This window comes from Convolutriloba macropyga, chromosome 11 (genome assembly GCF_964194025.1).
Source record: "Convolutriloba macropyga chromosome 11, txConMacr16.3, whole genome shotgun sequence".
Taxonomy (NCBI): domain Eukaryota; kingdom Metazoa; phylum Xenacoelomorpha; order Acoela; family Convolutidae; genus Convolutriloba; species Convolutriloba macropyga.
The window spans coordinates 42,587,488-42,604,802 of NC_134478.1; the positions used below are offsets into that span (position 1 = coordinate 42,587,488).

The following is a 17,315-nucleotide window of genomic DNA, read 5'->3' on the forward strand; positions in this document are numbered from 1 at the left end:
TTTGCAACTCACAGATCAATTAAAACTACATTTAGGCAGGCTTAGTTCATTTTTGCTATGTATTAGGATTCAGAAGTTAAGTGACAAACCGATTAGCATACAAAAGCAAAAACCGTATCTAGGAAATGCGAAAAATACTTGAACTTTCATCTTCATTATCCAACACAAGGACAGTGAATTCTCCCTAATTTAGGACAAGTCGAGTTCTGCTGAATACGAAATACGGGTTGCGCGAAATTGAAAGCTAAGAAATATCAACGGAAAAATTTTTTGCGTTTTTATGCGGAAGAGGCGTTGAATGGTGAATTTATGGTGAATTTTCGTTAAAAAAATTCAATTAAATTTTTTCCTATAGATTTTGATAATTGGCAGTCAACTTATTCCGTACAAAAATCCAGAAATATTAAAAAAGACCTTATTCGCTAAATTAGAATTTTTCAAGTGATTTTTACTTCTAACTACTCAACCTGGGCTGCCCAGTTTAGCATTCAGCGAAAATTACACAACATTTTATCAACTAGAGGCTAAATTGCTGATTTGTTATATTGAACCCAACCACAGTTAATATGCCCGGGTGGACCAAACTTAGTTACCATAAAACGAACCAAATGTGGTCCCTTACTTACCATAAAAGGGACTATATAATGTAACTTGCTTACCATAAAACTGACCACAATTGGCCTATCAAAGTTATAATTTTTTTTTGCGTTCTATGATCTCGCTATGATTCTTGAGTTTCCATATAGAGTAAACTTTTACAATATCTTACTTTATTTACTTTTTTCTTCATTCTCTGATCAAATGAATTCATTTATGACAGCTATGGAACACAAATAAAAGATAATTCCAGAAAAAAAATTAAATTGAAGAAAGGTATTAAACACAAAAAAGTTATTTTAAATATAGTCCCAGGTTGAGGAGCCAGACGGAAAACCTGTTAATCAAGACTTTCCCAGAATGAACGTGTCTATGTTACCCATAAATTATCAGCTTCTCCATAAAAAGGAGAAAACTGATGGAAACTCACTCCCCATTAAAGGAGCTGTACGTTTTTTTAAGTTTAATGAATCCAAAATCTGGGTTTTTTTCTTGAATAAAAAATAACAAAAATTTTTGGCATTCTTATCACAGCTTTTTTATGGAAATAATGTAACCATAAAACAGTCCCTAAAATTGTTCTTTATGGCGTTTTATGGTAAGTACAGCACCATGAAAGTAAAATACTGAAGTTTGAAATTCCGCGCAGAAACATTGTTTTGGAACTGCTCAAAGACTTTTATGATGGTTGCATGTTTAGTACGTTTCAATAAATTACATGTATGCTGTTTTATCGTTGGTAAATTTCTTTTATGGTGGTTAACCCGGGTGAGTATTCAGATCACCCAGAGTTTTCAGTCTAGAGAAATGTGTGTTCGAACAGCTGGCTAATAGTTAATAAGAGAACGCAACCAGCGTCACAAGGCAAACAGAGCAAAAATATGAACATTAATAAAGATAACATAATAATATGAACATTTCGTAAAAAACAATTGTATTTTTTCCCAGTGTTGTAGACCAAGGGAAAATCATGTGCCGGTTCAAATTTATCCAGCCAATTTGATTGTTCCGACACACTTTAGTGGGGGAGGAACTATTTAATCACTTGGGTTTTATTTTTCAGTCAATTTTTGCTGATCATTATATTCATCGTACAGGATTTTGAGTGGTACCATTAGAGGGCTGGTCTAGCTTAGAATTTCAAATAAATTTTTTTTTCGAGTTTGGCCTTTTCAGAGAAGTTACTGAGGATTAAATATTTGTGAAAGTTACCCTACTTCCGTTCTTGTGCTCACATTTTTTTAATTTTTGTTTAAACTTTAATCAGTTTTGCTACAATCTGATAAAAATTTTAGCATTGGTTTAATTGGTTTAACGTTCAAATATAAAGGAGAGCCGATGAACTGTTTGAATCAACTGTTTTATTAAAATTTTACGCTAAATTTATCAAAATTCAGCACTTTTTCCTTTTTTGTCAAAAATTGCTTTAATTGTGCCAATTTGGCCCATTTTAATCAGTGTGAGAAGTGGTTCAGACATAAAAACTGCTGACACAATCATCCCTTACGCAGATATGGGATAACTTCATTACAACTATTTAAGAAAATTTTCTGGAATTAACATTTTTGCCATCTTTTGATAAATTGATCCAATATTCATAAACAATGCTAAGTTTATTTTTGATTTATTAAGGCTTTCGTGTGCAAAAAAACTAGTTAGCAAGGGTAAAAAAAACTGCTTTTTTAACAGCTGCGCAGCGATAGCAAGGCCAGAATACAAGAATGTCTTCTTCATGTAATGGTTTCATTAAAAAAGGTGCAATAAAAGAATATTGAGTTATATGCACTTTTATGACTCAAAGAAACTGCTTTTGTAAGTTTTGAACGAACTCGACATTTAACAGCATTTGATGTTATTTTTATAATCTCTTGACTGAGTGCAAACAATCAAATGTTTCTATTCAGTATATAGGGAGTTTTTAAAGAAACTATTAAACGCTTCCTTTTGATACATAATGTTTTTTAGTATTATAAATTGACGAGTATCCAAAACTCATCTTTGATTTTGGTTCAAATGGTTCTTTGGTCAAAATAGCCATTTTAGTTACAATTAGAACATTTTTGGCTCTTAATGAAGAACATGCAGGAGCAATACCATTTCTGGCCTTGTTGTGGAATTATATATTTTACAACAATGATTTCAAATAAAACTTCAATTACTGAAAAGTCTTTTTTACGTACAAAGGGAGGCGGATGAACATACAAAAAGACTTCAGCGGAAGTCACATGGTTTTTTTAATTGAACATCATTTGCATACAACTGTTCGTGAAAGTTTCAGTTCTGGCTGTATTCAGTGTTAATGTGAAGTTATTTGACTTAGTCTAATTAATGAAAGTAACAATGGAATTCCAACGCAGTGTCAAGTTAATTTATTCACCAGTTGAATGCTTACAGTTTTTATGCCCTACGGTTTCGAAAAAAATTACTATTTTAAAAAACTGCGTTATTTTTGAGTTTTACCAAATTTAACTTTGTTTCTGCATCCTTTTAAGTGCACTCTCAGAAAAAAACTGGGGTTACCATCCTTTTCAGTTGAAACATAGGGTATTCCTCACTGCCGTTATGGTTTCTTAAAAAATAGTCTTCTATACGACTTTTCGTAAAGTTGATTTTTTTTGTCATTTTCAAATTTAGAGTTCCTCTTTTACTGTCGTGTCTGATCATCAAAATAATTGCTCATTCATTACAAATCGGTTATTGCATAAATGGCTTTCAAATAAGAGGCAATTTTTTTCAATATTTTAGTGAGTAGATTTCGACACCGTTCCTTTGCAAAATTGAAATGACTTTTTATTTTTGGTCTTCATTTGTTCTTTTTGTAGTCATTTGACATTCTGGATTTGAAAGATCTGAGTGGTTTTGTACAAAGGAATGAATGAAGTCAATGGATGATTTCAGTTGATAGCTAACTGCCTTCATGACATTGAATTTATTTGTCTTCGAAAAGTGTAAACAATTTTTTATATAGACTTTTGATTTCTGACTATTTGTTAATTATTGTCAATAGAGACAGATCCCATATCGTTCCTGTTGAAATGCAAATTATTTTTTTTTCTTTTTAACTGATGCTTTTTGACTTTGTCATTAAATTTTTTAAAGAAAAAATAAATATAGATTGAGTTGTGGTCATTATTAAGTTTTGTTGCTTTTATTGGACATCGTTGATTGTTTTTGTCTTGTCTCTTATTCATCTTTAATGAAAGACACCATGGGATGTCTAATGTGTTATTTTTTATTTCTATGGCTGGAGCTTGTGATTTTTTTAATGGACGCAGCTATTTTTTCCTTACAATAATTGATATCTGCCTCATTTGGTGGACAATTAGGTCACAAATGTACATAGCCCAGCCTGTTTGTTCGGGTATGCCGATGACTGACAGTTTATTGCAAAAACGATCTATTAACTCAAAAAAGTTTTGCCCAAAAATTGCCACCCGAAATAAAAAACACAAACCCCAGCCAATTACTCAACAAACAAATTGAGCCCAATAAATACTTTATCTAACCATTTTGAAACATAAACAGAAGGAAAATAACAGTAGAAAAGCCAAAAAGGACATCTGGAAAATTATGTGATAAATTTCTCCACCAATTGCGTCACCTAAACAATTATTGGCAACACATTTAGCAATACACACAGTCTTTGTCCAATCAGTGACTACCCTCTGTTATAAACAAACAAGAGAAACGCCACATACAGAGAAAATGGAGAAAAGAAGAAAATGGAAGTAAAGAAGATGTGTAACCGAAACTCAAAAATTGATTCAAATATTATTACAACAAAAGAAGTTAAATAGCTATCCATTGATAATATTTCTAGGATAACTTTAATGAACTGTTCTTCTCGATCAGTGCATTACTCATTTTCACTCAGTGGATTAACAAATTCAGATTAACGCTTAACAACAATAGAAGACGCCAAACGGCGAAAAAAGGGGATAGAACTTCCTTATCTTTATCATTAATTTCTGTAAATATTGCGATGTAGAAACTTGAAGGGTCAGTACTAAGTAAAAGTAAATACAAAATAGTTCTGTATAAAACAGTGAAGCAGAAAACCTATTGACAAGAACCTAATTCGAAAAAAATAGGAAAGTGGGATTCAAAAATGGAAGAAATTTACAAAAACTGCTAAAAAGCGTCCAGTAGGTCAAATGACAAAAATAGCTCTCAAGTGCACCTTAAAAACAAATAATTTTGTCAGACGACCAGAAAGGCCTCTAATCGTTTTCATAATTGTTTAGTTAATTGAGAGAAACAAACATAATCGATAAAACTGAGTTAGAATTGAAAAAAAAACTGATTTGACGAAGCCGCAAGTGTTCAAAATAATTTGCTCGCTTAGCGAAAACTTTTTTGCAACCTACTTTTTTAGCTCTCTCTCAGAACAATGAATGAACAAAAACCTTATGGCTCAGTTTCCATATCTGTTCAGCAGATTGATAGAAACGCTTCAATATACTTGCGGAATTTGATTTATTGGCAAACATTCAAAGATAAAAAATACAGATCGATTCGTAAAAATGCCTGTCAGTTGAATAAAAACTACCAATTATAACAACATACACTTCATTTCTTATCATTTTTGTCAAACTCATGCCAGAAAGAGACGCTGAACTTTTAAAATTTTTCTTAGCTAAGACAACCTCGAGCCTGATTGATAAAATCGGCTAATAGAATTGTTGAAGAACTTCAGAAGTGTCCACCATATATGTAACGATTTTGCAACTTTTCACAGCCAACTCAAAACAAACAACCTGTAAAGCTGGCAAAAATCAATCCATATAGGCTGAAGTAAACCGGGAGTTCTTTTGATGAAGATTGATTAATTACTTTTTTAATTTCAGCAAAATATCTCTGAGTAATAGGTAATCAGTAAAAGATAATTTCTTGATAATCCCTCAGTTTAAAAAGTTATCAGTTTTTTTTATTAAGTTCCAAAAATTTCTTTTGTATAAAAGCTGACCAGTTGTTTTAATGTGAGAAAAGTTCCTCTCTGTGAAATGCGATCAATAATTGTTTAATTTCCTCCTTCAGCAGTTCAAACTCAATTTTCAACAAGTTTTATATCTGTTAGGTTCTTAGAAACGTTCTATTGAGCTAAAACTTTTTTCAGTCCGTTTTTCATGTCCGATTGCTGCAATTTGATTTGATTATTTTGTGAAATTTCCCATGTCTAATATAAAAACAAATAATTCATCCAAATTTTAATAATCGGATTTGGGTGGCAATAACAGAACTTAAGCGCAATAACAGCATTTAAGATGGATTAGTGACATTTTGGCAAAAATAAGGGTAAAATAGACAACTTTATTATATGTTCCGATGCTCAATTGTGAAACGTTATCACGAATTTTTGTCACCAATTTTTACATTCATAATCTCAAATATTCCACAAAACTAAACAATTATTTACAAAGTTTCTCAATATGATACAAAATTTGTCACCATATTCCACAAAAAGAGCAATTTTGTGGATCTTCTGCTAATATAGTTCAAGTCTACTTTGGTATCAGTTTGGTAAGGTTATGATCAGAAAAAAATCATCTAATACAATTAAAATATTGGCCTCTTTTGAAACTTCTGAATCAATTCATGCAATGGATCAAAAATGTCTCCCTGATTAATTTTGAATTCAGCATTTTCTCAAAATTATATTTCTTTATTGAGATGGCACTGATTTTCCTCTTTTTTGTAGGGAACCATACTATTGGTATCATAAAAATCAATTATGAAAATACCTAAAATCTCTTAGTCAAAAAATTTTAATAAAAATTAATCAGGGAAACAGTACGCATGACATGCTGCAGTTTGCCAGGACTCAAAGTTATAGCGACCAAAAGCTGATTTGACACAATATACAATTTGAGTCAATAAGAAATTCTCAAACAGGACGTGCTTCGAGTCCTCATATAGCTAGACCGATCAAAGCAGATTGCTTACGGAGCCAGATAAATGTAATAACAAATTCTTTCAAATTTATGCTCGAACTCTTTGCCAAAAACACTTAATGAACAAAACTCCTTTTTTTCTCAAATAATTGTTTTGTGCTTTCTTTTATGTCTCGTTCCGAAAAAGTGAAAAAATAAGTCAGAGTAGAGTTTCGATAATTTTTAAGAACAATTTTAAGAACAGCTGTGTTAATCGCAGAGCGTCTAATTAAAAAAGCTTCAAAAATCAGCTATACGCGTTTGTAAATTTTTGTAGAAGTGTTTATATTTGTTTAATTGTTTTAAAATTTTGCAGAAGTGTTGCAAATCAGTTTTAAAATGTAATGCTGTTGGACATAATCATTTTCTTCCCAAAATTTATGAAGATGAAGAATTATTGTTTCGATCGGATGGCTGTCTGCATAAGAAAGCGAGATAGGGTTATAATCATTTGCTTTCATTTTGTAAATTATTTGATCACCTAATTTTTTTCAAATTTCGTATAATTCGATCACCTGCTGTCCTTATACACTAACAATTGTTTTCAGCTCCAGATAATTTCAAAAAAAAATCCTTCAAAGAAATATCGGTGTGAGAGAATAAACTATGGGAGGAAAAAGAAAGAAAATTCAAATCTGCCCAGAGCCAACATCCCTCAATAGAAAAAAAAAATTGAAAAAATAATGCACTCGAAATCAGACCTTCCAGACCGAATTGACTTCTGATCAGACCTAACCCAGACCATGGTCCAGACTATAAAGACTGTGATCAGACCTTTCAGACCGAATTGACCTCTGATCAGACCGAACCCAGACCATGTTCCAGACTATGAAGACTACGATCAGACCGTCCAGACCGAATTGACCTCTGATCAGACCGAACCCAGACCATGGTCCAGACTATAAAGACTATGATCAGACCGTCCAGACCGAATTGACCTCTGATCAGACCGAAATCAGACCATGGTCCAGACTATTATGCGCTCGAACCGCTTTCCAGACCCTGTAATTTCGGTCTGGGAACACAGGGGTGTGCGCTCGATTGGGTCTGATCATAGCTCAATTTGGGTCTGGACCAAAACCTGGGATGTCCAGACCATCGCAGATGGAGTGTCTATGTCCAGACAGGCACGGACGGAAAGTTTCTATGTCCAGACAGTCCCAGACAGTACCTATGTGCAGAATTTCTTGCCTTCATGGGCAGACGTTCTTGCGTTCACCAGACTGTTCGTGCTTTCATGCGTTCATCAGACCTTTTGTGTGTTCATGTAAAGACTTTCGATCGTTCACCGCGAGACTTCTTGTGCGTTCATAACCAGCAGACTTTCGTTCGTTCGCCAGATTTTCGTGCGTTCGTGTCCAGTCTTTTGTCTTGCGTTCATTTGAGTCTGAACATATCAACGTTATGTCTGGGACCTGAACCGGGGTGTATTTTCATATCAACAGATCAAAATGAGCTGGCTCCATCTCTGGTCAAAAAGAGTAACTTGGAAAATAATGTGAAGTCGCCGAGCTCATTCTTCAAATTTAGATTAAACTGGGTGCAAGAGTACAGTGGGTTGACAACTGGTACTTGTTTCAACTACACATTAAAGGCATACAGCAAAGGGGACCCTGGAGTGAGTCTGGAGACAGAAATAGGTTTCCAAATCGCAACCCCATTTCAGCACAGTCTTTATGATTCTAATCCCGGTGGCGGAGCTACTGCTGGCTCTTTCCTGATTCACCCAAATCCGACTAATACAGGAAATGTGAGTCGAACATGAAATTTTAATTCAGGCTGTCTGAGTTTAGTTCTCTTAGAAATCAAATTGACTACCCGTGTCAAAATTACCCCCCCCCCCCCTGATTACCCCCCAAACTGCTGTAAGAGTAGGAGGGTAATTGTCCTGGGGGGGGGGGCGAAGTGAGATTAGTGAGGTAATTGGGGGCGAAAGGAATTGACTATCGAATTGAAATGCATGGAAAAATGCATCCAATGAGCGTAGTACAAATTTAGGATAAAACAGATACTCAGAATTTTGACTGCCCTAGATGAGAAATCTTCGGTTTTTAAACGTAAGAAATTGTCGGCATCATCGTTTTACTCTAGCCAGAAACGACGAAAAACCTAATGCTTTATCCGTCGGAATCTTTTTTTGTTCGGTATTTAATATAAGAAAGATTTGGTATCGTCACTTTTTAAATGTATGAGCGTGGCAGCAGCGCTTCACTAATAGGAAATCAATTCAAGGCCAAATCAAGCAGTGCAATTATAATAACAGAATCAGCTAAATTTAATGCCACTTTCTATCGGACGAAGCCAAACTGATTTGTTCACTTTTGTCAACTTTTATATTTAGTAAGCTATTATTAGTGCGTGAAAATCATTCATGAAATGAAACTCAGACTCAAACTCGAAATACCTCAACATCAGCAAACCTTTATTTCGAGGTACAAAGACTTGAAGATATTGCTTCAGATTCATTACGATTGGTTTGCGAATCAACCTCTCGTTAATACAGATTATTCGACATTTTTTATACGGTTAACAAACTTCTCAAGATATCAAATTTAAACTGAAGAAGTGATGTTATTGAAAACTGTTCACAATCTGCCGACATCGCAATCTACAACTAATCGAGATCTACTTTTGACATCTAAAACCACGTGACAAGAAGCTTAAACTGAGCTTGAAAGAATACGAGAATGTGTTGAGTTTAGCAGTTTTGTTTATTTTAAATTGAAAAAAAATTCGTTTTGACGAAAAAATCTTTTAGATATAAAATAAGAAGCGGTTGCTATCGTGTTTTGGTTTTGTAAATCATCTTAGAGATTTTACAGAACAACTTAACTTTGACTTGTGAACAGAGAAATAATTTTGATAATCTCAATTTTTGCTTCTGAGGAACAAAATTTCTAGTCTACGTTTTAGCGGATAATACAGTTCTGAAAAGTTAACTACAAAAGCATAATATCCGAACAGATTTGAAACCGCTGAAACGAACTGGGCGGTGTGATCTTTTCCTTGTCTTTGATATGAGAGTAGCCGTTACATCGAGATGTTCGGTACCGTTGAGAGAATTATCAGAAACCTGTAATTTCCAAGTTTTAAAAGCAGGATTATCCGCGAGACCAAAAAAATGTATTAATTACGATTTCAAACCTAACCAATCTTTAAAACCTCTTCTTGCAAACTATAAAAACAAGAATATGTCAATACTCAGTGAATGTGACGAAATCAAAGGAAGTCTAATCAATAGTCAACAAGTATGTCATATTTTCGCATTGAAAATTAACCAAGAAATTTATATTCGCTCAAATATTTTTGTGAAGGAGCTAAAAACGCACACTCTTCCTAAGTTTTTGTCTGATAAGTACGTTTAAAATTCCTGCAAAATGAATTTTTTCGCAACGTTCAACTATATTATGAGCAGAGAAATCAAATTTTCATATTGAAAAACCAAAAAAATGTCACGTCTAAAACCGAATAGACGAATGATTTCGTTTAAATACCGAACATAGCTAATAGTCGAAATCGAAATATACCGAATCACCCATGCGTCCAGAAATGACGACACCAAATCTGTCTTTTGTTCGAAACCACCAAAACTGAGCAGACCAAACGCACCGAAGCCTTCTTACGTTCGAAACTGAGCATATCGAAGATGTCGAGCATATCACACGACATCACAAGACATATTCTCATATTGTAAAAATTTGGCCTCAGAAGAAAACTCAGCATGAAAACACTCGAAGTTTGATGTACACTAAGGATATGCGCCCAAAATACCGAAACAGCAGCAGCAGTTTACATTTTCTTTCTGCCTGAACTGCCCAGAGCCACCTCTCACTTACTCCATCGTTGAAATTTTCTCTTTTCATGGGCCATAAATGCAAATGAATTTTCGTTAGTTCTTATATGTCCGTATATGTTTTTGTATGACTACCAAGAATATCCCAGCTTCAGACCTCGACTTATGAAAAGACTATCCTCGAACAAAAAGATGCATGAAAATACCACGTTCGACTCAAACAGCCCATGTAAAGACTTTAGCTGAACCTAATCGTTCAACTAGACTTTGATTCAGACCAAATTTTTGATGCTGGACTTTAGCTCAACCCAAATATGATGCTGGGATTTAGCTCGACCTAAAATATTCGGACCCCGGAACCCAATAATTTACGTTTGCGCTGAAAATCGGCAAGTGCTTATTACGTAAACAACGGGTTTGACCTTTCAACTTTTTCATTGTTTCTCATATTTTATCGAAAAACGAAATGTATTATTATAAAAATATTTATATTATAATTTATATTTATATTTATATTATAATATTATTATAAAATATTTTTAGAGTCAAATGAACTAAATTATATCAACTAAACTCGTTGCCGATGAAAAGTCTATCGTTAGAGCTTTTTTAACTAGTTGAATTCAGCCGAAAAAATTAGAAAGACAGGGTCCTTGCGTAAACTATTTTATCCTAAGAATTCAATTAATCTTAAGTTTTTTTTTGGAAAAATTCCTTCCGATTTTTGAAGGTAGACTGCCTATTGCAACGCTAGTTTAGTGTTGCTGGTAGATGTAACACATCTACAAAAAGAAATATAGAAAAGTTAATTATTATTAATCCCACAAAAATGCAATCATCGACACGTGAAAAGACCTAGCTCAACCTTTATTTCTTATGAAAAGACTTTATCTGGACCCATAAAAAGTCTTTCCCTCGACTTTAACTAGGAGCTGGACCGTGTATATATAGTCAATGTTGGACCCTCATCTAGAATTACAAAGTCTTTTCATAGGTCGAGATCTAAACCTGGGATTCATTCCTGGTCAATACAAAAAGCTCCAAATGCGTTTCCTAATATTATAAATCAGTCCTGGTAAAATGATTACATGCCTTAGCTTACTTTTTTTTTGCTTTGGTAACTGAGACACTAAAGGCTTACCTTTTTGTATGCGGCTTAAAAACTTGTGATCAATACACTTTTTTCAAAATTAAAAACTCAAAAAAATGTTGGCTATCCGAAACCGTATAAACACTTGCCGTGAGGTTAGGTCATTGTTTTTTTTGAATTTGCATACAGAACAATATCCAAATCGTTTTTGATTTTTCTCAAAATACAAAGGCATCTTTAAGTTCAAATTGATAAAACTATATTTTTAATGCTAGGGATCATCTAAAATGAAACAATATTACTGACAAAATCTAAATCAAAGATTGCTTGAGCAGATCTGTAGGAATTTAATGATGTCATGTTGAAAATTGCGGCTGTATAAGTGCCGGAATCATAGTCCCATAGTAAATCAGCGCTGAATAGCGTTTCTCAGTCTGTTTTTTTTTAAATGAACATATTATATGATCAGTTCACATCTTAATACGAAGAGTGTAAATTCAGACAAAAAAAGTCTTTTCAGGGTAAAAACAGATTGAATTCTTAAACTTAGCATAAATTGTTCAGAATTGTCTTTCAGCCATTTTTAATGATCAGAGCTCAAATCATTAGAAGAATCCTCCACGAAAATTAACTTAGAGAAAAAACCAACTGCATAATAGTTAATTTATGATTGATTAATGAAACTATTATGCATAAAGATGAATTTATACCCCTTGATTTCGTGCGAATTTCTGGGTTTTACAGGTATTATTTGACTTTTGTTGAGCAGAGAAATAAATCAAAACTGAGAGAGCATGATAAAGTTTTGAAAAAAAAATGTTGTCTGAGCTTATTCTGCGCCTATTTAAAGTGTAGAATTTTGTATTTTTGTCGTTAGAAGGCATCTAGCTGGGGACTGGCTAGCGCCCAAAACTCTATCTAAATTCCAAAAGATTTGTTTGGTAGTTCCTCTTGTTGTAGGGAGTGTACTGTGTTGTCCTCAAAAATTGTTGCTCTATCGGCTGCTTGAAAACTTCACTCTGGATAATTGAATTAAAAATCAAAATATGTAATACCAGCAACAAGTAATGTTAATTGAGTAAAACAAGCCAGAGACAGTTAATTGAGGAAATTCAACAATCAAAAGAAATTTTTCTATCATAACTTATTAATGGTCCACACTAAATCAAACCAATTCAATCACTCTCTCCACAAGTATCCACAAATGCGTCACTCTACTTCTTTTCACCGATAACTAAAATAAGTTCTGCCTCCCAGTAGCTATGTTACTGGCCAAAAGCTTATAATCTTCCCAGCCAACAATTTTGAATAACTTTGAAGTTTCACTCACTGCAACTGCTAAATTATGTCCTTTCGCAAAGAACTCACTAAACAAGTACAATTTTCTAACTCTGACAATCAACTGCTCCACTTGAGCTTTCTCTCTCACGCTTTGACTGACGAACTGCTGTTTCTCAGCCTGGTAAGTTTTTCTCTCAGACTCGCTCTCTCGCGTCTGCTGGTTTTTCTTGTTCTTAAGGGTACTCAAACTTATCAGTTTCTATCAGCAAAATGTAACGTGTCGTTCCTTTTAGAACATTTTGACCTAACGTATAAGTGCAATAGTGGGCGTAGAATAATGGTCACGCGCTCCAAATTATCTTATGTAAATGTTTGTTCGAGATGACCGAAGCTGCGTGTTTAACTCGGTTTGATAATGTCAGAATGTGGCAAAATCCATGTTTCATGCTTAGCAATATGTGTGCAATTTTTTTGCACGCTTGCTTTTTCCTTCCTAAGTAACGAATACGCATCCAATTTAAACTATGATACCTTTGTTTCCCATTTGGCTGGAGTAATGTTCCGTTCTAAATAAAACTTTAACCATTTCCTTAGAGTCATAAAAAAAGGAAAATAAAACTTAGCTCTTTCTGTCCCTTATTCCATTGTAGAATAGTTTCAGTGCTAATACTTTGGGATTGACAGGTAATTTATCTCAACTTTCCACTCTGAACGAGGCCTTGGTAAAATGTTTTGACTCTAGAAAAAGTGTCGCTTCTTTCAAAGGAGAATAAGAAGTTGGCCTTTCATCTATTTTCTATGTTTTACTTTAAAGGCCAAAAGAACGGTTTCGGGTACCGGAAAAAACCCGTTGTTTTTTTTCAATGTGTAAGCAATTGTCCTAGGAGTGATCAGTTAAAATTTCATGGTGATCGGACTTGAGGAAGTAGGGTTTTCAAGACTTGCGGGGGGGGTGGTGAAAATGCGGACGACTGGATTTGGGACTTAGGAGTTTCTCTCTATCAGAAATTCCTTCAAACAGCCATTGTGCTCTTTTGGACTTATCAATCTATTCTCTAGAACTCTTCAGGGCAATAATCAGTCCCATCTCATACATTGAACTCACTTCATAACTCGTTTTTTCCACCCAAAATTCTCTTTTGAAAATGTTTAGACCTTTTGAACCTCTAATACTTTAGTTACCGCTTTTCCTTGACAACAATGATTTCCTACAATGTGTAATTACCAAACCGATAGTAGTGTTACTTTTTCCGAGCTCTGATTCTACGAGACACTATGATTTAACCGAAAATCCCCCGCTAAATGCGACCTGACTGACAAAATTTGGATATAAGAACTCCAACAACTAATTGCAATAATTCCCAAGATATCTTCCAATTTTCTCCTGCAAAAACAAAACACTACTGAAATAATACTCTCACTAGTTCTCCTAAAATGGGGTTACCGCGTTTGGATTCAAAACACTATTGCAATAAAAAGCTAACACTTTTTCAAATCGTTTTTTTTTCCTTTTCATTTCTTCATGCATGTCCCTTCAACCATCCTTTTCTTTTACTTAATTTAATATGATTTCAAGCTTTTTTGATTGTTTTGCACCAAAATCCGAACACTTGCTGAACTACTCTATAAAAGTGTCAGTTTTTAACGATTAAAAGTCTCTTTTCTGCCATTCGAAAAACTAATTATTGGTAATTCCTTTTTCTTTCATATATAATTAGATTTGCTTATTCACACAGTTTGGTTTGTGACAACAACTTTACTTCCTTGTCTTTTATTTGTATTCCCCATGCATTGGGTGATCGTTGGAGGCAAACAAACATCCTTTGTCTTGGAAAGATACAATAAATTTGGCCGACAAATTCTTCAAAGCATTCCTTTTGTTTTTCTCCCTTCTTTAGCAGTAATTTTTCCTAGTTAACATACCTATTATATACTTCCTGAAAACACTAAGCAGTAATCCCAAACTTGTAATTACTAATAGGTAATAAATACTTGCGTTTATCATACCAAAATGGCTATTAGAGGATGCATTTTTGGGATTTCGGGGAATTTATTTATTAAATTATCATTGTTTTTGCCAAGCCCTTCCATTCTTTTTTTGGTATATTCGTACTTGGTTTCTTCCGTCTAATGACCTTGGAGTTTGATTCTGACTATTTCTGACAACTTGATCACTTTGCAAATCTAATCTCCCTTTTGTTTACATAAGATTTCACACCAACCTAAATCGCTCAAGTTCGCTCCTTTTGTTTACTTATCAAATACGCTCAAGATAAACTTCGAAACTTTGCAAATTAATTACTATTTCGAAAGCCAAGTCCCTCTCTCAACTAGGGGTTAAGGACCCATGATTTATATCAATTCCACACTCCTCCCTTCTAGACTATTATTCTCCCGAATAATAAAAAATCCGTTGTTCACTGAGGACTAGCACACCCTCTCCTCTGCACAGAGCGTTTTTCAGTAAAATAGTGAACCTAAGTTAGTGTGAACCATTTAAATAGAGCTCCAAGTAAGTGAAAGTTAGGAAATGCCCAGAGCACCGATTAGTGGTTAGATAATAACTAGAAGATATAAGCATGATCATTAAAAAATGACTCAGTCAACCAATGGTTTTTAGACCAAAACACTGGCTGAAAAGAAGCTCAATATCAAAACAATACTATAACAACAACCCTAACTCTTAATCCTAGTCTCAATTATGTACATCTTAATTAAACTGACCATCTTTTTCCAATGGTTTTTGTCATTAAGAGCACATGCACTTTGAAAATTAACAGCAGATTTGTTGATTCAATTGTGAGCTTCTAATTTAATTTATGGCATAATAACCCCCAACCATAAGAGCTGAAGATTTGACTAACTAGTTCTCACCAAAGACAGTTCAACTTTACCAACTTTGTCAACTCTTCTTTCTTCCTCCGATGCTTGAATGGATGACCGCCTTCATTCTCATTCTTCGACTTTTTCGCTCGTTTGCGCAAGACTCCCCTGGACGAATAACACCTCGTTTTCAGTTTGTTCCATTTCGCCTTCCGACTGACTTTTTGCTTTCTAAACAACAGCCCGCACAACTTAGGGTACTCGAATTCCAGACCTCTCTGATCGTCCTTCGCCCTCAAAAAGTTCGGAGAAGAACTATACGACACCTCCCTCCTATATTGTACTATCTCTTCTCGGCTGCATACGCCTCTCGTCAACTGATTCCGGTTAGCGCCTATTGCTTTCTTGACTTCAAAATCAGAGGACTGCTCCCGTTCATTATCTTGCTTCGAATAAGAACTCTCGAATTGTACTGGCACTACATTCTCTCCAAAATCAAACGGAAAACTGTTTTCTCCGTCAAATAGCAATTTCAGCTCCAGATCAATTTCCCTTGAAGGTGACATGACTTATCGTCGCCATACTCTCCCTTCTGGATGTGCAACACTTCACAATCTGATTCGCTAATTGAATATTCTCGGAATAAGATTTCTTCTGGAGTAGAAACACTGCCTTGCCCCAACATCAGTGACTGCTCATTTGCGCTTCTTTCAAACTGACTGCTCTGAGGAGTCCCATCATTGGCAGCATAAGAGAAACTCAGTTTCAACTTTTTCTCATCCCAGTGGAGTAATAGAGCCTCCGAGTTTAATGAACATTTTTTCTTGAGATCTGGCTCTTCCAAATTCATCTGAACTAAACCACAAACCACATCACCCGAGCCATCACCACTTCCATCTTGCTCATTAATGAAGGCGTCAGACTTTACTAATTCTTCAGCAGTTGAATGGTCACAAACATCATAAACAACTGTTTCCCCAGCCGCCGCTATTTCTGCATCGAAGCTCTGATTATCCAGCTTTCTACAAATTACAGGCACTAGCTGAAGCGAATTTCCAAAACTATTTATTTCTTCTTCTATAGTATTCCCGCTCCCTACGGCAGTCACGGAACTTTTTGAGTCCTCTTTTTCATATTTATCTGTTTCATCAACTGCGTTTTCTTTCCAATTCTCGGAGAAAAAATTTCCGCCTGACTTCGCGGCTGTAGTCGATTTTTCTTCTTTGCTTTCTTCTAGAAATCCATCCGTGTTTGCTTTTGCAGCCTTGCTACCACAACTTTGGGTGGCTTTGCGATCGGCACCGTCTGTTGGGAAAGATACAAAACTCCCTTGTAATTTCTCAGAGTTATTTTCAGACGTTCGGGTCACACTAATGTGGTCAAAGTGCTGCGACCCAGTACTGATTATACCCTGGCGTGAACTATTAGCAATCAAATTTCCAATAAAAATATTTTCTGCTGCTGTGGCCAAATCATCTCTGTATGCGACACTAAAATGCGGCATAGCTGTTTCTCCAACATCTATCCATTTGCCAAAGTGCCACGGCACGCCAGGACCGGACGTGATTTCTTCAAGAGTTGTCAAACTTTTGGAGCACCTCTTCACAACTGTCAATTCATTTCCTGGTGTCGACGCCAAAGAATCAGAACAACTGTGCCGCCCACGAATGTTTGGTAGGAACAAATCGTCGTCCATGCAATAAAACTTGTGTTCATCGTCACTTTCAAAGAAGCTGTCATCATCACTAAAATCGTCGTGAACAAAAGTTGCATCATCCTCCAACTCACTGAAATCAATTTC

At 34.9% G+C, this 17,315-nt stretch overlaps 2 protein-coding genes across 2 annotated transcripts in view; both read left to right on the forward strand.

The window, feature by feature from the left end:
- LOC142349136 (cysteine-rich venom protein-like) overlaps nucleotides 1-17,315 on the forward strand; it is a 319,707-nt gene that overhangs the window by 154,901 nt on the left and 147,491 nt on the right. The gene's annotated exons all lie outside the window — the stretch shown is intronic.
- The window catches only part of LOC142349697 (fibronectin-like), a 106,879-nt gene that overhangs the window by 39,762 nt on the left and 49,802 nt on the right, over nucleotides 1-17,315 (forward strand). Inside the window, exon 13 of the mRNA XM_075401427.1 lies at nucleotides 8,058-8,277. Coding sequence (XP_075257542.1) covers nucleotides 8,058-8,277 — 220 coding nt within the window. The remainder of the gene's footprint in view (nucleotides 1-8,057; nucleotides 8,278-17,315) is intronic.